The sequence below is a fragment of the Xiphophorus hellerii genome, chromosome 12, assembly GCF_003331165.1.
Source record: "Xiphophorus hellerii strain 12219 chromosome 12, Xiphophorus_hellerii-4.1, whole genome shotgun sequence".
NCBI classification, from domain to species: Eukaryota; Metazoa; Chordata; class Actinopteri; order Cyprinodontiformes; family Poeciliidae; genus Xiphophorus; species Xiphophorus hellerii.
The window spans coordinates 12,324,067-12,349,526 of NC_045683.1; the positions used below are offsets into that span (position 1 = coordinate 12,324,067).

Here is a 25,460-nt window from a genome sequence, read left to right on the forward strand (position 1 = left end):
AAACAATCCATTCACCTGAAAATTTTTAAATTACCTAATGGCGCTGAAACCCTCTACATTCCTGTGTGGGAGACCAATGAGCCTCTGAGTGTCTGAATTATAATTGTCTTCTTTATCTCCACCTTCTGCATCCTCCTCATCCACCTCAATGAACTCCACCCACGGCTCTTCTTGGTAAAAATCTGTTGCATAGGCTGGCAGGCCATCCACACCCCCACCATTCAGGATAAAATTCAGCTCCTCCAGTTTCCCCTTCTACAAAAGATATAAAATATTGACAAAAGCTGTTAAAGCTGCAGTATATAACTCTTACTTGATATTTATCCTGCCACGACATAATGATCATTTTACCAAATATGCAGAAAAGATGTTTTAGAAAATTTACATGCTGTTGCTTTGAGAGCAATCTTTTTTCACTTCAGAATATTACAGATGACATATAGGCACAGTGTTGCATATCATTCATTATATTCCCATATTTTTTTTCTTTTGTTAGAAGGTGGATTTGCTCTGTAGCATCTCATGGTATATCATTTATTTCAAAGCTTATCCTATTTTCCTACTTTGACTTTCTTTGTATTTATGCACAAGTCAATTTTTTATCAAAGTAACAACAAAGAGAAAATTATGCAGCACCTTAAATACAGTAATCCAGCCATCCATTTTCTAACACCCTTGTCCCTAGTGGGGTCAGGAGGGGTGCTGGTGCCAATCTTCAGCGAACATTTTGGGCGATAAATACAGTAATCACTTCACTAAATGACAATGCATAAATGAATGCCATCTCTTTCATTGATATTACCAATCTCAGATTGGTAATATCAATGGATTTGCTATTATGTAAATAAATAATAATATACACAAATAAAAATGGCCATGTAAAAATGTGGATAGTATCGCAGCTTTGACAACTAGCAAGTGGATGAGTTTCACTTTAACAGAACACTATTTAAATTTGGCATCAAAATTTGTTGGCAAACAACATGCATGGTATTGGAAAAAGGAAACAGACTTAAATTAAACTGAAAGAGTAAAAAAAAGGAAAACACAATGCGATACCTTCAACAATTCTGAATCAATGCCTTTGATTTTGGGTGCAGGAACAGGTGGCAAGAGAATCATCATTATTCTGAAATGACAGAAGAATGTGATAAAGTTAACAATGTTGACAGGAGCATCTTAAAACAAAGGGTGACTTTTTATTTGGATTGGTGAGTGCAGTTTATGATTTATACCTACAAGAAAACTTTGTTTTGTCTTTTCTTAGCTGTACAACACCAGCTTTCAAATTTCATAACAGATTAAATTTTCAAGAGTAAGTTTTTGATTGGAGGATTTGTTTGTAAATTTCCATGGCCACTGTGTTTGGAGACAATATTTACAGAGTGTTTTGTAAAAGTATTTCTTTGCTATATTTTAAATTGGATAAGACCCTTTGAATCAAAACCCTACATGTTCCACTCATGTATGGTTTTCAAAATTAACACAAACCTCTTACAAAAGGTTTTTCACTCTCATCTGTTTGTGGTGAGTTTTAATTAAAAATATCCACTTTGATGAATTTTATAATTTTTTAATGAATAATGATAGATTTACCTTAAATCTGGTCATTATTGGTTTTACTATAATTTACTAAATATTTTATTTTAATTGTAACTTCAGTTTTTTAGTATTAGAATGAATATAAAATATGGATATGTCAAAATATGTCAAAAATCAGACTGACTATAGGGTGTTCAAATTATTTCACATGACTGTAGCATTTGGTTTCCCTTTCAGTAATCAGTTAGGTTCAAAAAGTATATAAAGAGTCAAATTTTCTATGTCTCTTTTCCCCATTTTCTCAGCTTAAACTTATTAAAAATAAACCGATACATAAGTTTTAAAATATAAAAAGTAGAGTGTAAGATGATTAACACCATGCATTCTGGGGGGAAACGTGTGGTAAAGATGATGCATGGTTTTTTTTTTTTGCCGTGCATGAAAGAAAAAAAAAAACATCTTAATATTGCACATAAAGTATTATTGAACATTTCTAAGGTGAAAGCAGAAGTAGAGAAAGAGAAGGTTCTTACCTTTGCTGCTGAGAAATGACTATCAGCATGATGACAATCAGGACCCCCACAACCCCAAAAATGAGAACTAAAGTGAATGGGACAGAAGAATCTGAAAACAAAATGTAGCACAATTTCTGATTAAATTCCTTATATTTTATTTTTGTGAATTTAATAACTTAGCAAGTAATAAGGCAGGTATGCATTAATTAAATTAGAAAGGCTCTCTCACCTTTACTGGAAATTTCTGTAACTTCAATGAAGATGGAGTCACTGAACTCTCCAAACTTCACAAAGGCCTGCATCCTGGAGCGGATGTGCACTTCGTATTCTTTTCCTATTTGCAGGCCATAGATCGTCTGCTGGGTGTGTGGCTGCTTCTCCAGCTGAAAATGGAAATTTCAAAGAACTCTTTAGCGCATTTTAGCAGAGCAGACAAATGTCCTGACACGTGGAGGGAGAAAATAAACACAGTGGCTAACTTGAAACAGCACAATGTGCCAAGAGGTTCTTACTTATTTTTGGTATCCGTAACTATGACCTTTTCAAAGGTGGCAAGGCTGCCCAGGCCTTTCACATAAATATGATAGAAGACATGTTAACAGAGACATCTGTTGCTATTTTGAAGTTTGCATTTGTCAAACCGGGTGGCCAGGCAATAATAAACAAGCCTATACAAGGTCCCATGCCCTCTGACCCACAGCTCCCTCCCTTCTCTTCCTTCAGAGAGTTTGTTTTCGCAGAGGGTCCTGCTCCTGCTTCAGTGGGCTTGCCAACAAAGCTACGGTGCATTTCAGCCACAAGAGTTCAGGAGGGAGTCCAGACGGTGGAAAGGAAACAAAACATGGTGTCTCTACAACCTACCAAGAGTTTACTTTCAAAATTATGTGCAAGTGCTTTCATTTGTGCAATCTCTCGGGTATTTTGTGCAGTCAGAAAAAAAGTTTGACGGAAAAACGTACTGCTTCCCAGTTGGTGGCGTTCCTCTCTCTGTACTGGATTTCATACTCAATGCGCATCCAGCCCACGCCAACGTCTGCAGAGGGCGGGGGCTTCCAGCTGACTAAGACATCGTAATTGAGGCCAGAGGGGCTTATGTTCAGCAGGGTCCAGTTTAAAGACACGGGCGGGTCAGGACGCACTGTAAGTGGGGGGGAAAGGGCAAAAGTTTAGATGTGAACATGAGAGAAAACATGCAGCTGTTTACATCTTTCAATTTCACTGCACTCTCTTGTTTTAACTCTAAAATACTGCTGTGCAGCAATGTTTACGGCATTAGAACATGACTTTTGCACTGTGCTGATATTTTGAGATCTTTCAAATTAGCAAAACTAATATGCTTTCCATTAGCAGAAGGTTTTAGGAAACAAATACAGCAAAGGGAGCAGCATTTTTACAATGTGGTATTTTAGTGGCATTAACAGAAACGCTGACAATGGCAAAAAATTTAACTCACCAAATATGTACATTTATAAGAAAGTGTGTAGAGGAGAAGATTATTCTAAGTTTGTTTGGCATGCTGTATTGAAAAGAAATATTTTAGGTTTGGTTTTTATTTTTTGGCCTTTTGGTTGGATAGAACATTTGACCACTTCTTTTAATTTGTCTGTCAAGTTCCCATGAATCACAGGGTGCTGGTCTCGGTCTTTAGCTTCACTGTCTGGCAGACAGTCAGTTTATCTAATGTTTGTTTCAGCCAGCGGCAAAGGCTTATTTTATTCTTGGCACACAGACTTTCAGACTAACGAAGGTTCCAGAAAATTCTGTGGTGAAAGCCTTCTTTGAAGACCAGTATCAAAATTATTGCTTAAAAGCTGAATTACAGAAAATTTAGCACAATTTGAAGTATAAATCAACAATATAAAAAAAAACATTTCTTAGCAAAATCTGAGATCACTGTAAACTGCTTGTCAAATATAAAGTCTTTTTGACAAACAAAAGTACATAAGTCCTTACAGAGATGTTGAGAACTTGCTATGTTGGTATAATGACACCCTATATGTTAAAGATTAAATATTACACACTTTCTTTAATTATGTGGTCAGTTTTCTCTGGCCAAAAAATGTAAGGTGGGGGATAAATTGTTTTGAAAACATATTTTCCCAGAAAGTCCGAATTTCAACAATTCAGATATAAAGTTGGACATCAACATGTAAAAGAAAATAAAGTCAGAAAGTCAGAGTAAACATGAAAATAAATGATGTTTTTAATGTGACACTTTTAAATAAGATGTTGAACCCCTAAAAAATAATGGCACCATAGTCTACAATACTTGTAGTTCATACATTTGTCAGAATTTTCCATAGTGCTACATTACCAATAATAAATGAGTTGCTCGTCAAACATAAAGTCTTTATTTATATAAAGATGGCCTTGAGTTTTATTAGTATATTCTGTGCATTAAAAAAAGCTTGTAAGGAAGCTACATGCCCAAATACAGTACAGACCAAAAGTTTGGACACACCTTCTCATTGAATTCAATGAGAAAGTGTGTCCAAACTTTTGGTCTGTACTGTACATATCTGTAACGTGATGCTCAGGTAAGTTCTCCTACTAGGACAGAAATACTGATTTTAAATGATATGATAAAGGCAGTTTGAAGTCCCTCAATAGCTTGCCTCAAAAAAACAATCCTGATTACAGTTTTTGTCATCAACAAAAATGTCCACTTCAGCTCTGGAGATGATTTTCCTAATGGTTTGTTTGTAATAAAGACAAACAAACAACAACAAAAAAATACTTGTGCAGACAGATTGACTACAGACCTATATTTTCCACTGTGAAGCAGTCGTCTTCATTGAAATAGGTGACATTTTGGCCACGAAGCTGAACGCAGTAGGGGATCCAAACGGATGTATGGTTGGAATCAAAGAAGCACTCTCTGTTTTCATGGATGTATTCAGGACATTCCTTCCATTCACTGGTGGGGGAACTAAACAAAAGAAAATGAAGATAAAAGAAGAAAGGGTAGCTGTAAAGTAAAGTTTTACGACATGCACACATAAATCAGTGTTAAAGCTGCACTCACTCTTTCTTTAGGTAAAATACTCTCAGTGCTCCAGGAGAGGACAGGTTTTGGAGGCTGCCTGGACTCCACCAGCAGCGGAAAGTCTCCTGGTCCCTTGAGATGCAGTCTGTGAAGTGAGGTCCAAGGGTAGCTGTAAAATCAGTGAGACAAAAGCCAGTGTCAGGAAGGTTGGTGGTTTATTCATTTTCAAAAAATGGTTCAGAAATCCCACAATTAAATTAAATGTTGCTGGACCTAAATTATGCAAGACTTTCCAAAGAGTCATTGTACATGCTGATGGTTGTAGCCAGTACGAAAGCAATCCAGTTTATCCCCTCCTTTTAGTTGCATAGGCATTGGAGGCTATACAACTAAATAAAGCCTAAAGAAAGAGGCAAATATTAACAAAGGTAAATAGTGAAGCTAGACTGAAGTTGACAAGCTGGAGCAGAAAAATGTAGGAAGCCATATCAACTACCCTGCTACAGTAGATATTTAGCCATATATAAAAACATAAATATTATGCAAAACTACCAGAAGAAAAGAAATTTGCACCCTGATATACTCTTCTTCACACAGTAAAGAAATGTTTTGTAAGCAGACCCATGTTTGATTTGAAGCCCAATTTATTTTAGTATAGAATGATGCTTTATTTGTCATCTTAGAAGTGAAACTTTAACAAAATCAAATTGACAGGCAAATGGAAATACACAGAGGCTTATCTTTATTAGAAAAGATAAGCCTATCATAATAAAGTAATGAGTAATGGTACAAGATTTCCTGAAGTACAGATTTCTCAAACAGGGAAGCAACACATTTAAATTAATTAAGTTTTCAAAAGAAGGACAATTTTTTTGCCCCCATTTATTGGTTTTTCCCTAATAAGTTAATTAAATATTGTGATATTGTAATTAATCATATTTGCTCTTAAGTAGAAAAAGCCCTGTACCTACAAAAATGTTGCCGCAATATAGGAAATGGCATTGAGTATTGAATACTTTTTCTACTATCAATATTGAGTTTGACATTTTTGTATTGGGTTTGAGTACCCTAACCCAATACTCAAAGCTTTTATCCAATACCAGCCAGCGGCTGTTCAAAACATGAGGAAAAAGATAACATGTTCAATCCTACATAAGAAACATCAATTCAGAATGCTTCTTTGCATGCCATGTAGTATTTAATGTGAAAGTGACATATCAGAATCTTTCTCTCCTTTGACATGCTGGCATTTGGACTGTACATCAGCATCTTGTTTTCATTGACTGAGGAAAGCCAACAAGCATCTGATGAAATATGTGATGAGGCAAACAGTAGGTGAAAAGAGCGGAACACAGAGGGTAAGTCTACCCTCCAAACATGGATGTGCAGGAATACAAACTGCTGATCTGCAAGTAGGATCAAATTTCAGTCACCAGCCCTTGATCCGTCCACACAGACCTTGAGGTCCTTACTCAGCCTCTTTCATCTCTCCCTTGGCACCTCATCACTCACCATCAACAATCTTCTACCCACTCCTGCCAGAGAACCAGTTTCTCATCCAGCTGGGAGCCTCAGGGCTTGGCGCAGCCATAAATAATCTGCTGAGTGTATCATCGATTTCTGCTCTACTCATTCTATGCTCCTTCTGCTAACTCTGCGCAGAATTATAAATCACAACTAAAATTGGAACATTAACTAGAAATTAAAGACAGACTTCTGCAGAACTTTCTCCACATTTTTGAAGCTTTTCAACATAAAACACAAGAAGACGCTAAATTGGGTGCCAGCAGTGTGTTTACACAACAAATATAAACACACAAACACTTAATCCCTGGGCTTTACAACAAAAACACTCCTCACTAATAAAAATCAGCGCTTTACTACTTTACTACTTGTAATCCAATGTCAGAGTAACCTCAAAATTCATATGCATTCCCCGTTTTCCTTCACGTCATCTTTTTCATGTGGTTCCAAATGGTTCTCCGAATCATACTTTCCTCCTTCATCCCTGCAAATTCCAGCTGATATCAAGAAAACAGCTTCGTACAGCGAATGTGTGCAAATGAGGTCTTTTCAACAGAAATGGTTCAGGTAGAAAAATAAGCATGTTAATATATACAGAATATGATATTAGGTTTAAATACTTCAAGACAGACCTACATTATTTTGTGTTACATCACTCTTAACTGTTTGTCCATGGAGGAAATAAGAGAAGGCTCAAAGGTAAACAATATTCTTTATAAGTTAGCTTGAATGCAGAGGCCAAACGGTGCAGTTATGCTTTGAGAATCTTTTTTCATTTTTTAAGTCAGCAGTGTGTCCATATAGTGTGTAGTATGCCAGAGATAAAACGTTATGCAACAACACCTGGAAAAACTTACAAAATAAAGCCTCAACCTAATTTCCAGTGCCTCTCTTTTGAACCCCTTTATTGAATTAGTTTCCAAAGATTTATTGTACTGCATCCGTCATCCTGTTTTGGAGTCAGAAAACTAACAAATCTTAAAAGTATGAAACACAAAAATGTTATTGCACACCTTGCAGACACAAAAATAACTTTTTGAGTCACACCTTCTATATCAGGAAGTATGTCAATTAGTGGGTGCATCAACAATGTATACTGGGAGAATGTTAAAGGGATTTTTGTGATTGGTGGCACAGAAAAAGGAAAGAAAATGCATTTTCTTTTTTTTTTTTTTATGAAGTATGTAATTTCTGCACACTTCCTTCAGTGAAATAAGGTTTGCAAGTACCATGCTGAAAGACATCCGGCCCCACGAAGTTCTCACTTACCAACCTCAATTTTGGCATGTTGGAGAATTCTTCCTCCAAATATGTGAGCAATAACATAAAAAAAAATCAGTTTTGCCTCATCTGGCCAGATTTATATTTTCCTAGTATCACTTGGCTTGTCCAAATCATCTGGACAAATTTTAAACAAGCTTCCAACATGCTTTTTCTTCAGCAGTGGAGCCTGGCACAGAGTGTGTGTAGAGGTCATTACAGTAAAATCATTACTTACTGTTTTAATGTGAAAAAATGATATATGTTATTTCCAGGTCTTTCTGAAGCTGCGTGTGTTCTCCTTAAAACTTGAACATCTCTTCTGATTATTCTTTTAGCCCTCCTACAGCTTCAGGTCGTGGTTGGTTTCTGATAAAATTATGTCATGTGTCATCCTTTACAATAGCGTGGACATTTTTCAACTACACTGTCAATGATGAAGCACTTATACTGGACAGGAAAGAGTGTTAGAGTGTAAATGTAAAATATATAATATCTAGCCTCGCCATTGCCTTCCTACTCAATTCTAATATCTCTTCACTGCTCAGCCTGGGTTTTCCCCCATTGACATGGATTTCTCCAGCAAAATTTCAACCGGGCCAATCAGCAAACAGCAAGCGAAGAATTGTTGTTTGCCTGTAGTTTTAGCAATGGCAGCAGTAGTGAACAAAGCCATTCAGTTGCATCAAACTGCCACATTGCATACAACACAGTTAAATATTAGCGACTGGGTAAAATTTAAAACTTCAACAGAGTCCATGTCTCGAGGAAGCAATCGTTTCTCAATAGCCAGGAGTCCAGACTCTTTGCACGAAGCAAAGCGTAGAACAAGGGGCTGGTTTTTAAAAGCCTTCATAACAGCCCTCTTTAAGATCTCTTGTGTGGATGACTTATGCTGTTAGTGCCATTTGCTGTGAATTTTTGTCTCTTGAAGCATGTTTTTTGTGCGCCCTTTTTTCTCTCTGTCTTTTTTTTTCTTGATTTTGATCACAGAAATGATTTAAAACATTTTGAGGTACAAGAAAAGAAAAAGCTGTAAAAGAAGATACATATCTTTTAAAAATAACCAACACTGTACGAGTGAAGTAGTGCAGTAAGGCTTTAGGAGCCAGTTCATTTTTTCATGTCAGCTGGATGTCAGTAAAATCTGAAACATACCAGAGATAAAAGGTTATATAACAACACATGGAATAACTTCAATAATTCTGAGTCTAATTTCCAAACCCTCTCTCCTCATTATTGCACTTTATTATGCTGTTTCTTCAGGCTGTTAATTCATTTTCATGTAAATGTTGAAGTTTTTATCTTTATTTTCATTCTTATTTATTTTTTACTTCTTTTAGCTTGGGTTTGTTCACCTTTGACCAGCAAAATGTAGGATTATTTGTGAGTTTAGGTAATGGAAAGCTAAATTCTGTCTGTTCTTGCTAGTTGCCATTAAATGATCCACAGCTGAAAGCCCTCAACTGACGGAAGACGGCTAATTTTGTCCAGAAGTGTGTGTATGTGTGTGCAGCCCCCCATCCTATCTGCCCATATGTTTCTGCCTGTTATTGAAGGCTTCGCAGGCTGCACAGACTGATAAACAGCTCTCAGCCTCTCCTCTACCAACCACCAGGTCATGTAGAGGAGCTAGAAAACCATCCACTGAAAATGATGCAGGCCACAGCCATTAAGGCTTAAAAATCCAGTAGGAAGCCAAAATTGGGCTTTCAATCCCAGTACTATTTGGAAAATAGTACTAAAAAGATGGGGAAATGTGAATGGACTTATCCTACTTTACCCTTACCCTACTTAATAATATTTACCTGCAACGAGGGACTGAATGAGCCTATCACACATTGGAATACTCACATTTCCACCTCATTTGCAGAATTAAGCTGAAGTTGGAAGATAAGGGAAGAGATGGAGAGCAAAGGTCAGATTGACAATGTGTGCACAATGATAGCCAAATGTAAGAAAGCATGAGATTGCACAAGAGAATAAATTTGTCATTGTGCAACACACACTGTTACACTAAAACAGAATTGTTGATGGTCTAGAATAAAATCCAAGAAACAATTTTGTTCTCAACTTTCATTTTAACGGATCTAAAAATGCAGATGTATGTTGTTATGCAAGAAATGTTTTTATGTTGCACTGAATGTAAAACTGTACTTTTAGTTGGAATTTTTTAAAGTCATTTAAAAAGGTTCACATGAATAACGAATGTGGTTAAGACAACGTATTTAGCCAATATGGTAAAAATTGATCACAGATGAAAACAGAAACCATAAACAGTTCACCAAAAACCCCATAAGATGAAGCTATAAAATAAATAAAGCAGAGAGCAGATTTGTTATTCCTTGACAATTTACACAAGCCTTAAAGCTAAGATATTTAGAAGACGCTTATATGATGGCAGACTGTTTAATATTTACAAACCTTCACAGAATTGAAACAACAAATTCAGACATAATTACTTATTACAATGGCTACACTTCAATGTATAAGAGAAGAGCAGTTAGAGGTGGCAGATGCTTTCTAAGCTTTGCTCCTTACTTAATTCTCACTTCATCTGCTTTTAGTTCCTCAGTTTGTCTTCTAAACTGAGTCACAAACTCACTTTATCACTGGAGTATCTGCAAAGAGTACACTGGACTCAATAATCTGGCAAAATCTTTTAACTTTTGCGGTTTAGACAATGGGTCCTAAACATTGTATTAAGGTTTAAAGAGAAGGGATTGAGTGTGCACTATTAATGGAGTCCTTCCATCAATAGAATAATACATACTGCCGAATATGTATTATCAGCTTTGTTCAATTAAAGGTTTGCAAAAAAATATTATCATAAACATCTTGATGTTAAAATTTTTGTGCACAAATACTGAATGTATATTCCCAACATCAACTAAACTAAGAAATGATAAATGAATCAAGACTTTGCAGAACCATGTTGTTTCTACTAGCTTTACACATCTGGAGACGTTTTTGTCTAATCTTTACAAAATAGATCAAGCTCAGTGAAACCGTACAGAAAGCATCTTAGTGCTAATTCTTTATTAGATTCAGATGTGGGTTTAGAGTATTCCAGCAGAAACAAGCTTTGTTCTTAGCCATTCTTTTGTGGTTCTGGATGTATGTTTATGTTTGTTTTGTGGCTGAAAGATTAACCTGGTCTGATCTGACCAGAGCCATTTATTTAATTTATTTTTATTTATTTATATAGCACATGTTCAGCAACAAGGCAATTGATGTGTTTCCTTTGTCCTCAACAGCTTGTGCCACACTGAAAACTAACTAAGCTTGGTTAATGGAGTGTTAGCCATAATAAATTGCAGAATAAAAAGTTAAAAGGCAATATCTAACAAATGCTAAGTATATTTCACATTCTACTACTTGAAGTACGTTTTACTTGTTCCATACCCAGTGGTTATTTCCCTAAATGGTCTAGACGAGCCAGGGGATGGTTCAAACATGAGGTATTTGGAATCTGCACTGCCACCACACCATCCATGCCAGATGTTTTCATACTTCAGCCCTCTAAATCTGAGCATGAATATCAGAATTTAGCTAACCAAATGGAACAATTGCCAGCACAGAACGGTGCTGTGCTAAGAGTGTTTGTGACCAAGGACAGGCCAAGTGCTGTGTTATTGCACCACTGCACATATGCATGTTTTGCTGCAAAAAAAAAAAACAGGGAAAAATGTTACATTATGTGCACAATTTTTTTTCATACTTCTTCAGAAAGAAACATTCAATAAACTCAGAGGAAACCAAACTATATGCCAGCTGGGAGAAAGAAGAGAAGGTCAGCGAAAGAGGAATTTCATTTCTTCTTCAGAGGAAAGCTCAAAAGAGCCGTCTGGAAACTACATTTGTAGCAGAAGATGTATTTATAGTAAAAAAAATATCTACCAGGACTTTGAAGAAGGCCAGAGTAAAGGGGGATAAAGGTGACAGAAGGGAACATGATATAATAAATGTATGTCAACAGGGGATATAAATAACTGGCAACATTTGCGCACAGCCTCATGCTGAATATACATCTTCAAAACAAAAACAGGTAAAGAATTTCAAAGTGCCATTGTTTAATTCGGTGACTGCATCCTGCCTTTCTTACCAGCAATGAAACAGGACCACCAGATAACAAGCTGTTGCCGCCATTGATCCTCGATAATTTCCAACAGTGCTCCGAGCTTTGAAGTCAAGTGCAAACTTTGCTCTATTTACCTTTACAGTGTCCTCCTTAGCTTTTAAAGGCTCAAGAAATACATTAACTGGACATAATTACACTTCTTCTCTCCTCTAAAGTCATTAAATACCACGAAACCAATATAGTTACTATCTGATTTCTCTTCTCATTATAAGTTTGGCTTCAGATATTTTAGCATGGTGATAAGAACTGTGTAAAATTCAGCTTTTTAAGACTGTGGCTTCATGAGATCCATGACTCACAAATGAGTCAACAAGACTTTGTGACACCCAACTAGTCATCCCAAGAAATTAAAAAAGAATACACATTGAGTCATGCCATGAATCATGTTCTGTTTAACTCAGTATAGTGTTTTCCTCCTTATGTCACTCACACCTATTTTTAGATTTCATTAAAAATACAGTGCACTGATTAATTAGTGCACTTGCACTAATTAATTGTACTTACTTAGTGTAAGTGCAATTGTAAGAAATCTTAAAATTGAATAAAAATGTTTGTTTGTCTTTTCTCTTGTTATATAAGCTGTCTATGGAAAAACAAAAAAAAACAACAGAAAAATGGCTCTTTCTCTAAAAATGATGTAAGCTGAATTTGTCAGAAAGATAAAATTAGCAGTTATTGAAAGGAAGTATCAAAAGACTAGAAATTGCAAAGAAATTTCTTCAAAGGTCCAGGAACAGTATTAAATAATTATAACATCTCTTTTTTTCTAAGATCTAGAACAGGTGTGGGTCACACAGCAAAGTCAGGGCCCATTCCATTGGATTAATACTTTACTTATAAGCAGAGTTTGCAGGCAAGGCAGAAAATTTACATCCAAACAGTCCTTTGCAACTGAGATACTGCACTCATTAATAAAATGATGAAAACTAAGATTATATATATATATTGTGTAACTTTAGGATTGTGCATTCTAACGTGTTAACAGTACTCTTTTGGTGTCTTTGGCTAAAATCTGTAATGGTCAGTTAAAGCTGTAAAGACCCAAAAATCTGGAAATTTTGTCAAGGAAAGACCTTACAACAGTAATGAAAATTCAGTAAGACAGATAATACATGTGAACCATCATGCTTCACCCTTTTTGCAGCATCACAAAATGGACAAAAGATTGAAACCATTAGTTTAGGTTTAACTATATTTTTATCCCATCCATCCATCCGTTTTCTGTACACCCTTGTCCCTAGTGGGGTTCGGCAGGGGTGCTGGTGCCTATGTCCAGTGAACATTTCGGGACGAGAGGCAGGGTACACCCTGGACAGGTCGCCAGTCTGTCGCAGAACTATATACTATATTTTTAACTTTAAGTTGCACTCTAACATTCTCATAGCACTACTACTCTCAAGTAGTGCTGTAAATATGGTTGTACATTAATAACACTGCTTAAGAGAACTTGTGTTTAGCTTATCAACTAAATTTTATTACCTATTAATGACTTCTATTTAATTAGGTTTTTTTGTTGTTGATTTTTTCATAAGTATTGAATGGACGTTATCTTCTAAACTGGATTGTTGATTTGAAACTTTCTCATATATTATATATTTTCCTGGCTATAACATCCAGCTCTACCTTTTTGTTGTGTTTGTTCGTCACACTCATGGCTCGTTCTTGAAGCCGATGTAACAGAAGGTTTTTGTGAAAGAGCCAGAAACACCAAACCAAAACCTCTGCACAGCTACCACTGATTACCACCACTGTAGCAAAGACCACAGCCTCACTCAGTGGGACCAGTATGTGAATCCTCCTGAGACACTCAGACAAGAAAAGATCAGGGAAGACACACTAAGGAAAAAAAAGTAGACCATGAAGACAGAGACGAACACTGCCTATAATTACTCTGGTGAACCTTTAACTGCATAGAAGCATCTCCAAATATCTACTCTTTGCTTGTTTTGTGGCTGATATGACAAGAGGCACAGTCCCAGGAAAACCACTGTGGTTGACAGGTGAGACAAAAAAAAGTGTTATGCAGACATGGAGACGGAGATAGAGAGAGATACAGAGAGAGAAAGAGAGAGTGAACCTGAAGGCTGTAAATGAATGTCAGGATAGGATGCTGTTCTGGTAGTTTGAAAAAGAAGTAGGCTGTCTGTGTTTGTTCTTGCTATCGCTGGCTGCTTTGTGTTTACAAATGTTTTAACGGTTGTTGAGGAAGACCAGGACTGCATTACTGCCGTGCTCTCTGGAAACAATTTGAAGAGTGGAAGGAGGTGGGCCGGTCAGGCCATCAGCAGTATGTTTTAGAGAAAGTTAAGCTAACTTTGATATACAGTAATTTTTATAACAGCTCATGGTAACATAGTTGCTTGACTGTGCTATGAAATAGTACTATGTGTGTGGAAAATATATGAGCTATTGAGTAATTTTTAATTTTTGGGCGTTTTATGTTTTTTGTGTTTCTTCTTATAGACCAGGTGGCAGTAGAAATAATCAACAACAACTGATATAATTATTTTAAGTTTTATACTTTCTAATCACTGTTGAAATATGTTACGCCTTACCTAACCCAAGCCATTTAACATAAACACTAATAGGGTAGCTATAAAATTATACTCCTTTCTACAGTGTTTCACTTGAACTATCCTGAACTACTGTAACAACCTGCAATCAGTAACCCTTTGGAACGGAGAACAGCTTAATTTCTTTGAACAAAATCTGCAGGAAGACCAACACATTGAAGGTTATTTTTTTTACTATGGGAACTATTTGAGAAAAGTGAACTGTATCTGTCAGCAAATTGTAATAATGATAAAAACACACTTATGAAACGGTGCCCCACTAAGGAGCTGAATTATAGAGTGCAGAAGAAGACCAAAAATGCTGGCTATCTCCACTGGATTCCAGTGGTATGTCTGCAGCTGTTTTTCACTAAACCCACACAAAGAACAAAGAAGTGTACTGGTAAAGGGTTGTTTTCTTGTCAGACCCTGCCATGAAAAATATGACCAAATCACCAATAAAAAAACACAAAAGACCTGTTTGCGTCCACCAACACAACTAGATTTAGATGGTTTTTATGATCTTCTATATTTTCTTTGGTTGCCAAGTGACACTACAAACCAGAAAACACTACTACAAAACACAATGTTGTAATAGCTTAACATAAAAAACAAAAAAACTAAATTGCACTCTGTTGCCAACAGCACTAGCCTATTAATAACATTAACAACCCCTGTGGCATGCCATAGCTTTCTGTAACTTTAATGACACATGGTTTCTTTTGACACTTGTGTGCTCTTTTCAAAAGGGAACACTAGACAGATGTTTCAGCAGCAAAATGAGAAATCATTTACACGTGATGAGCACAAATCAATAAAATCAATGATCAGATGCACCTAATGATATACTCCCTGACTTCTCTGAATGCCCGTTCAAAGAACAACTTTTGTTTAGCTGCTAAATGCTGTCGATGCTATTTACTCAAAGGAAATGCTGATCCTTCAGTGTAAGACAAAGCTCTATGTTTATGTTTGGCAGAATGAATCTAACATGTAAAATAACTAAAATGTCTCATATTATTTATGAGGCAAACAGAGAAAACTCTGTTACTTTTCAAAATCTATTTATTAAGAGAAAAATGTGATTTTACTTGTAAATGGATTTTCCAGATTTTAGTTTAAAAGGAAGATTTAAAGGCTGTGTTTTTAAGTAGTATTATGAGGAAATCAAGTAAATGACACCCATGAACCAGGCTCTTTAAAGATACAGGTTAAAAGAGAAACTGGTTGGTAATCCTTATTGAACAAGTAAGCTTTATATATAACAAGTCAGAAACAGCTGCCAACTCCATTTCCATTCGAGAAAGTAATACAGACAACCTAGAACAGATTTATATTTTGCAGTTGCTGCTTTTTGGCTGTGAGAATTGCTGTCCTGGCAGAGGTGGAGCTGAAATAAACAAGCGCTGCCAAAGTTCTAGTGTTTTACCCAATTTCAACTGAAGCTGCTTTAGCTGCCAGGGGCAGATAGCAGTTGGTAATGTCAATGAGATAATGGTAAATCTTTTCGATCACAATTTCCACATGTAATGTAATATTTATACAGTAAAACTTAACTGAAAAATAAAGCTGTTATTGCAATAGCCCTGGTTATATAACAAAGTACTTTTGGATTAAGTTTCACCGTTCAGTTTTCTTTGGTGGAAATCTGTCATCATCCCACATCTTTATGTGGCAATACTTGTGAAGTGAGCCTTGTAAATGTTTTTCAAATTTATCAGACATTGAGGACTACTCAAAGTCTGAGAACTTACTTTCATATTCAGTCACATGCAGATGACAAAATCCTTGTTGGAAGTTCCTCCAGTGCCGATCAGTTCCTGCTTTTTCAATGATTTTGGAAAAAGGTCCATTGGACATTACCTCACTTTTGTCCTTATTATTCTGCAAATATTGGTAACTGTCTTCACTGTTCCATGGTATGCAGATAATGCTGCATAATACTTTGCACCCTTCTCCTGCCTGATATCCTTACAATACAAGATCTTTTGAAACCTTTATGAAAACATGACATTTAGCTACAGAATGCAAATGTGGATAGTCTGTAAACAACAACTAAACATTATTCGAAGGTCATCAAATTCTATGTTAAGGTATAACTCAATATGAATGAATGCTAAAAACTCAATTATAAAATTCAAGTGAGTGTTTCAACATGCAAGAAAATAGTTGTACATTTTGTATGAATTGTTTTCAGTTGAATGGTGTGAGACAAATGTCACACACAATTTTGCCTCAACCAAGTGAAATGATTTGTCTTGGTATCACATTTTTTTTATTTTCACAAAAACAGACATTCCATCAAGATGTTTTTCTTGTTCTGAAAAACATCCACTTTTGAGACCCACTGCTTCTGAGACCCACTGCACTTTTTTTGTTCATGTTGCATCTTCACTTTTAAAAAGCCATAAAACATAGTTCAACATTCATTTAAAAATTCTTATTGTAACAGTTTTGTGGCTTTAAAGATCGAAAGTGGAAAAATACATCAAATCTGGTCTGCATCTCCAGCCAGCCCCAGCATTCTTGAACCTAATTATTTTAAATGATCCAGTGACAACTAGATTAGTTGGCTGAACATTGTGCATTGCTCTGTCCCTGAACTTTGACAGCACAGCTCCAGCCATGTGTTTACCCTAGCACTATTGATCACCAACAAGTCGGGAAAGTGCAACGTTTGCTCAACAGTGAACTTTTCCACATGCATCCAAGCAAACACATCATTCTGCAACTGATGTCTGACATAAAGTTTGATAACAGGTGTCAACAGCACGTTGAGCACAAAATCGAATCTCATTTGTTAATATTTGATAGAGCACACATTGACAATCTGATGAACTGACTGAAGAACGATTCGTTCCAACATCGTACCATTTCCTCCTGAGTATTTAAGTTGAAACATCAGTAACTCACCTGATGATGTTGTGCGATCCCAGTCAATGAGAAATGCAGATGCAGGAGTGGGCAGACAATCCAAAGCAGAAACCAGGAGTATGAGAAATAGGTTGGAGGAGAGCAAGACAGCCATGATACTGGAAAGAGAAAGAGAGAATTGAATAAGAGAGGGACAAACATAGTGATTGTAAATATTAGTTAAAAATCACGATGACACGTCTATGTGAAACGAATCTTCCTTCTCCCACTTGCTCTCTCTTTTCTGCTTCCCTGAGAGTGCAAATTGTGATTGCCTTTTTAATTTTTATTTTTAGCTGGTGTAACCCAACAGGAGACAGGAGTAAAAGTATTGGTTTTGTTTCTTCAGAATTTAAAAGATTAATCTATGATGCTGTTTTTTGAAATTCCTAATTAAACTTGTGTTGACGAACGAACAAACGTAATGTACGACCTGGTCTACCGGTCGTACATTACCAGGGGACGAAAGTAAGAACGGGGGGTGGGAGCAATACGGGATATTTACGGCACCTTCCGTCAACACATTCAGAGACTCATCTACCAGCCATGTACTGCCACGATGATTTCTGCCACCTGTTTGTTGAGACTGGGATGATATAAAATTTATCGTGCGGTTCGTCTGTAAAGCTACACTTACACTGTAACCATCAACTACTCAGCCGCCCGCCGTGTTCAGTCTATCTGCTTGCCTGTATAAATACTCCTGCAGCGCTCTTCCTGCCATTCACTTTCAATCTAATGTACAGTTCAATTTAATCTTATTTTTTGGATATTTTTATATTATACCCAATATTGGTAGTGGAGCTAAAGATTAGTGTTATGCAATGAAGACCATCCAACTTAAGAGTTGGAGCTCATCATAAATCAATACCAGTTGACAAAAGCAAAACAATGAATGTAATAGACAGAGAATATTATTTTAAAATACAGACACTCAAAGTTGGCCAAATATAGGCACAAAACATCCCCACTTGTGGATATTAATGGAATTATAGTTGGCAAATGATAAAATAAATAAATAAAACATCCAATGACCTTTTTGAAACGAGTAAAACTGCAAAGGTACAAAATGGTCACAAGGCTGAAATGACAAAAACACATTGCAGTTAGCAATGTGTAATTGTTTGCAGTTTGAGTGGACCAAAGCTAAGAATAGGACAATTAAAATTTAGAAGACATTTTTACTCTACTTTTTCTAGGTTGACAAATTGCAAGTACAACTAAACCTATATTTTTAGACTAATTTTCTAAGTTTTCATAGTATTAGGCTCTGTTTTAGTATAAAAGGGGTTGTGTGTCTTTTGACTGTTGTCATGCAGCAATAAAGAAACAAATCTACAGGGTAATATACACCTGTTGTAAACACTCAACTCCCCAGGCTATTCTTTTCAACGAAACTAATATTTTTTTCCCCCAAAAGTTGTTAGTGTAAAACATCAGATAACTCTCCTTGGTCATTCAGAATATTCTGGTGGACAACTTCTAGAAGTTAAGTCCAACCTCTAAATATAGGCCAAACCTTCAGTCCACACCCTTAGCTATTTACAGCTGTGCTGCACATTTGCTGGGCAGCCAGCTACCCTGAATGTGGAGTTTATGCCTCTACATGTGTTTTTCCCAACTCAGATGCGGCTGACACTCCAAGCTTTCTTCTTATTCTTATGTTCTCCTGTTCATTGGACATCTTTTACATGATTTAATAAACAATGTAATTCTAAGTCATAAAAAAAAAAAAAAAAAAGGTTTTATCCAAACTGTGGGGAAAAAAAACATTAGACACATTAAAAAACTGAAAATGAATGTTTGCAGGAATGTTCAGACTTTCACAGTAAATCAAAGTTCTGGATACTAGGCAACAACTTTATTCTTTATATTAAACTTTCAGGCTGACGTGTGTGTGCCTGTGTATGTGTGCATAAATTCCATGTGTTCAGAGGCCACAGAAGGCCAAGTTATACAAAGCAGGAATTCATGGCAGAAAGCTGTCAAGCAGCAGGCTCATCTGGACTGGGTAGAATATTCCACTTACTTTACGTGTTGCTCAGTTTCTGCGTTGGTCTACTTCGTCTAATCTTTAGAACAATTTAGTCTCCCCCTCACTTATGATTCATGCAATTATTCTCTTAATCTTCTAACTGAAGCACCGCCATTAGGGCAATTAGGACAATCAAACCATTTTTCTCTTTGTTTCTACATTGTCTCTCCTTTCAAAGTCTGTTGTGTCATGAGTGGAAGAACCAAACTAAATTAACCCCAAAGAGCTACTTCACTGACGTTTCACTTCATGTTAATCCTTTGAAAGTGTCTGCGAAAGCCCTGCCAGGGCAGTACCTTTATCCCTCATTTCTGTAACTCTTTAGGCCAATGACAAGCTCCCAGATTTCCAGGAAGAGCAGCAGGGTCCAATAAGAAAAGAGGGAGGCTTAGCACAAGTCTCCCGGGTTTCCTTGGTAAACATATGAGGTCAACCCTTTTCCCAAAACTGCTTTCATAAAACATGCATGCATGTATGCAATATGAGCACATCACTATCACACACACACATACATACACAGGCGTTATGCACACTTTGACTTGTCACCTCGCTGCCAATAACATGCCTCTGCCATGTTTCCTCAAATTTCTATTAATCATCTCTGTTTGTTCCAAATCGGATGAGAGGTGAGGTGGTGAGGGAGACAAGAATAAATAGGATGGTGGTATAAGGGTGAAAGCAAAGAAAATCAAAAGGTCAGGGGGAGAGAGGTCACTCAATCTCTGTTAGATTCTCTTAACTGAATAAAAACAGAATAAAAGCACACATAATCACAAACACACCCAAAGAGCAATGTTGCAAGCCTGAGTTCAATTTGAGGTTCCTCTAAAGAGAACAGAGGGCACATGTAAACTGCAACCTCTGTGCATACTGAACGCTTTTCAAATATCTGAAGACAGAAATAAAATGACTAAGTGAACATGAGAATGGACTTTTAATTAGTTCATACGCATGAAGAGCGTAGCTGTTTTCAAACTAAGTACTATTTCCGGGTATCAACATATATATTCTCATTTGTCCAGTACAAGATGATCCCAAGTGCATAAGAAGAAGGTTCTGGACTTCTTGTTTCTTGAAAAGAGAAGAACTCCATCTGCGTTCTACTTAAGCAGAAGGGGAAACTATGAATTGTTGATGCAGTAATGCTGTGCATCATAAGAGACATTGACATGTCACTGTCAAAGTTAGATATTCCAAACTCAGGCACAAAATTTTAATAAAACACGTGTGGTTAGGCAGTGTGGTAATTAAAATAATATTGCCACTTCCTATCTTATAAATCATCATTCCTTTAACGTTTGGGGTAATATAAGTAGAAAATTACAATAGACCTCTGTATAATTCTACAACCTACTTTTTCTGCTCTGGTCACAGAGATCTGTGTGTTTTATCCATTATTTTTTGAATGTATGGTCGTGTTCAAAACAGAAAATCTTGAAAAAGTGAAATGTAAGTAAATTGGCCTTTTCATTAGTTTTAAAAGTAGGTGTGTAATTTTGATGCACACTTTTCTGAAATAAAGTCTTTTGAATCACACATACCAAAAAAAAGAAAGATACTGAATAGAGAATTATTACTATATAAAACCATTACACCTACATTACATACTTTATATATTATAAAGCTCAAAGTTTGTGATCAGATCTTGCTGTATTGATAGAAAATATATGAATTAATTTTGCATGACCTTGTTAATTACTCTATTACCAGTCCAGTGAAGCCAACATTTCAAAATCTCAAGCTATTTGAGGTTTGAGCAAAGCCTGACAGAAATGCATTTAAATGTAATTATGGGATGAAGGTCATTTAAATGGGATGCCATAAAGCATCTTAAATGGGTGAAATCTTGGATGAGAAGTAAGACATTTTGGCTGCCAGGTTGAAAAAAGTAAAACTTGTCAATCCCACAAAATCTTTAAAAAGTTGAGGTGTGAATTGTTTACATGGAAGAGAAAATATTCAATGTTTTTCACCAAACACAGATAATGACAGTTTGATCAGCATCCTGTTATCATGGCTTAAGGCTGCTTTTCAAAAATACATTTTGATGTCATAGATCAAAACAAAATTATCCAAACAACACAAACTCATCAATACACTCTAATTGTCAGGATCTGTGTTTTCTGTGTTCATTTAGAGTTTTTTGTGTCCTTGAGTCTCTTCGTTGTCCTGTCCTCCCCTTGATTGTTCCCAGGTGTGTCTCGTCTCTGTGATTACCCTCCCGTGTATTTAACTCCACCTGTGTTCCTTGTTCCTCGTCGGGTCCTCGTCAATGTCAACGTCTATGTCTTGTCATTGTAGGTTGTCCAGTCGTGTAGCCTGTTGCTACCAGTGCTGAGCCCTAGCCTTCTGCTCAACTGTGCTGCCAGGTTTTTGGATTTTTGAGCCTACTTTCATCATTAAACTTCCATTATCCATCTCATCTGGGTCTACAGCGTCTGCCTCACCACCTCACACCCGCACTTCTTGACACTAATTAAATAAGTAAAACATTCCTTTGACCTCTTCACCTTCTCACCTGGCCTGTTTTCTTCTAACAAGACAAGCATTGAAATTAAAATGACAATCTTTACAGAATCTTTTGTTATTTATAAGCAAGGTAAATTTTCAATTTGGCTGACCAGGCAGCTTATTCTACTGTGTAGCTACTTCACAATCATGGCTTAAATTATATCAAGCACAAATAGGCATCAACTAATCCCTAACATTTTGCCAACATCTATACTTGTCTCTTAGCCTATTTGTTATCACTGATCTCTCACTATCTTCATACAGCTCTATGCTCAACCGTTCACTTCCCTACAATTCAAATCATGAAAGGCCATGTTCTGAAAAGACTGCAGTTTTTCTCTTACTCTTGTTTGTGTTGCCAGTATCTCACAGACTCAGCTATCATTTTGTAAAATGGTCATTCAAAGTATATACAATGAAGAACTTGAGAGAATGAATCTACAAGGTAGAAATTGAGTATAAAAATAAAATTGAGAGCAAAGATTTCAGCGCACTTGAAACAGGCCCTCAAAATGTTTACTTGTAAACAGCTGACATTTCTGTAAAACCAATACCAAAAAGGCAGAGGGCAAGTACACCTAAAGATTGCAGAGGTTTTGCTGTTACATCAGTGCTGTGTAAAACTGTAAAATCATAGAATTTTGGTTGATCTTCTGACATCAACAGTGACAAGTGTGTTAGATGTACTGGCATTTGTTCGTAAGATAGACACAGACACTGGTGATGCATTGTTGGTCTTGCTGGATTTTGTATCAAGTAGCTCATGCTTTCTAAAGGACATGTTAGGTTGACCTCAGTGTGTGTCATTTCACCTCTCATTTTTTTCCTTATTTATAAAAAAGGGAGGTGGGGGAAGCTATTATTTTCAGGGAAATATATATTTAACGTCCGTCAGATTGTTCAAAAGCATCTGTGAAGGGCAAGTATCAATTCTTGTCACAGAGTCTTAATTAAACTTATGACTGAACTAGGGGCCACTTTGACACAGCAAAATGCTTTGTTCTAAATCATTCCATAGTATCTCCTACTACAAGTTTAGGGTTGTGGTCCTTCAACAAGATGATTTAACTTCCCATCAACTGTGGCCTCCTTCCCTCTCCCTGCTGAAGAAAAGCATCACCACAAACAACACCGTGGGGAGGGGATAAGCATTTAATAAATGAGACTATTTATTTCAGCGACTGAATTCACGAAGTGAAACACATTATGTAAATTAATTACGAACAGACTGATGTTTTGAATCCTTTCTTCCACTTAATCATGATGATTTTCCGCTTTCAGCTAATCAAAACAGGCCATTTAAGATTAAGATAATATTACATGAGGCCAATAAATATTTTAACACTGAAATTTGGGCTTAATGAAGTTTCGAAAGGTACTTTTAATTTGACAGACAAACTCATTGGAACATTTATTCTAATTTGAATTTATTCTGAGATTGAATTTATTCTTTATTTATACTGACATCAAATCACACACACATGGATACTCTGGTGATTTATAAATGTTGCACAATTCATTTTCGGAGAATCAGACTAAGTGGGTTGAAAGCAAAAGAACTCCACACCTCAGATTTCTATCTATAAAAATGATTTAAAAAAAACGTACCTTTTTTCTTTCCTACCAGCTGCTTTTTTAAAATAAACATTAGACTTTTTGTTTGACTCAAACAAAAGACCTACAAGCTGCAGCTGCTCCTTTCAGCCTATGGACTGTTTGACGTATGTTTACCACCCACTGTCTGTGCACTTATATTTGGATATATAGGTGGTCACGGTGAGACCATATGGCCGTATGCGTACACTTTCAACTTGAACACGTCTACGTGTGTGCTCCAAAGCCATTCAAGCCTGGCTACTGGATGGTTCTAATGTCTCCTACTCCTATTTCATAAGAGAGTGTGGAAAACTTAGAGTCAGCACACTGGCATGAGATGAGCCTCGGCTGGAAGCGGATTGGGTCACACATCTGCAAACCACCACTCACGTCTGTGTGTATGAAAAGAAAGAGAGGAAAAGAGAGGTCGGGGGCGTATGCATATATGCTGGACAAAAGGAAGACATGTGCATTAAACACATAAAAACCAGTGAGTCCAGCGATGAGGAAATATGTGCTGCACAAATTATAACATAGCAGGAGAATTGCACCATTCCAGGCTGCGTTCTTTGCACACAGCAAACAGCTGAGCAGTAAAAACAAAAATCAATGTTTTAATAGGTCTTAGGGTTTTGTACAAATTAAGAACAATCAATGGTTAAACCTGCAGAATTAAACCTTTAATGAACAAAGAAATCCCCTGTTTCCATAAGAAAACACAGGTATGCAGCCTCTTTAATTTGCCCTAGAGAAGCTGTTTCTCGCCACATCCTGGCAACCATTCTCTGACGGCGAATGGACATATGTAAAATGTAATGGTTTCAGAGAGTTGTTGAGCTGTCAGATGTAGAAAGTTACAGATCTACTTTTGCAGACACAGAGACGGATGGAGCACATGTCTCATAAAATTCCTCGCCTGATGTATTTAAACAACTCGTTGGTGACCTGGTGAGTGCTGCTGTGTAACTGCAAGCCTTATTTTCTCCTGCACAAATAGTTGCAACAAGTGAATGCATGCACTTCGACCTATAAGATAATAACAAATTTGTCTGGATAAAACCAGACATTAGACACATAATACAAATTGTCTTTTTTAAAATATTTCAAATAAATATTTCAATCTCTAATTTACGGTAAAATACCGGCAGCTGTGGTTTGCCAGTATTTTACCGTATAATATAAAACAGACTTTGCCGTGTTTATAAGATAAAGTTCTGGCAACCACAGAGGCTGTAAATTTGAGACTTTTTTTTTACAGTGTACCTATGCTATTTAGATAAACAAGGTATTCTATGTGAATTTGGATAAACAAATAATATAATAAAGCACATTTATTATATTAAACATTACAACATTCTGTTTGTATGCAGTTTCACAACCACAAGAACTCCTTGTATCATTTTATAGGATGATGTATTTCAATTGTCATATGTTAATATCAGTCATATATTTGGTCATGTGGAGTAACCCTAAGTGCCCTTAATTTCTGCTAGTATATTTTTAATGGTTGAGATGCTAGAACTCACAGAGGCTGGTCAAGATTTTATTTTATTTTTTTAAATAAAGAGACAAGAGTACAATGTGGCCACAATCAAGATCATAATCACAAATTTCATGAACAGTATTGCAACAATTTCTCAATATTATCCAACTGCGGTTTTCAAAAATGTACTCAAATACAAAGGAAATTTGTCCATTTATACTGGCTCAATTAAAGTCCAGACTTACAATTGAGGTAATATGGCAAGACCTTCAACTGTTTTGCAAAAGAAAAAAAGGAGGGACAAACATTTTAGTGATACATGTTGAAAGGTGATTCTACAATTTATTGACTCAGCGGATTTTAAGATACATACATATACCTATATACAGTATATGTATCTCA

At 36.4% G+C, this 25,460-nt stretch overlaps 1 protein-coding gene across 2 annotated transcripts in view; it reads right to left on the bottom strand.

Moving 5' to 3' along the window:
• ghra (growth hormone receptor a) overlaps nt 1-25,460 on the bottom strand; it is a 31,506-nt gene that overhangs the window by 5,273 nt on the left and 773 nt on the right. For both annotated transcript variants that reach the window (XR_004341122.1, XM_032577675.1), the window contains exons 2-9: nt 17,434-17,552; nt 5,083-5,212; nt 4,820-4,986; nt 3,017-3,195; nt 2,287-2,440; nt 2,076-2,166; nt 1,060-1,129; nt 35-255 (exon numbers count right to left, since the gene is read on the bottom strand). Coding sequence is in view for 1 of the 2 variants with exons in the window: in XM_032577675.1 (XP_032433566.1) it covers nt 35-255; nt 1,060-1,129; nt 2,076-2,166; nt 2,287-2,440; nt 3,017-3,195; nt 4,820-4,986; nt 5,083-5,212; nt 17,434-17,548 (1,127 nt within the window). In the remaining variant the exon portion in view is untranslated. The remainder of the gene's footprint in view (nt 1-34; nt 256-1,059; nt 1,130-2,075; nt 2,167-2,286; nt 2,441-3,016; nt 3,196-4,819; nt 4,987-5,082; nt 5,213-17,433; nt 17,553-25,460) is intronic.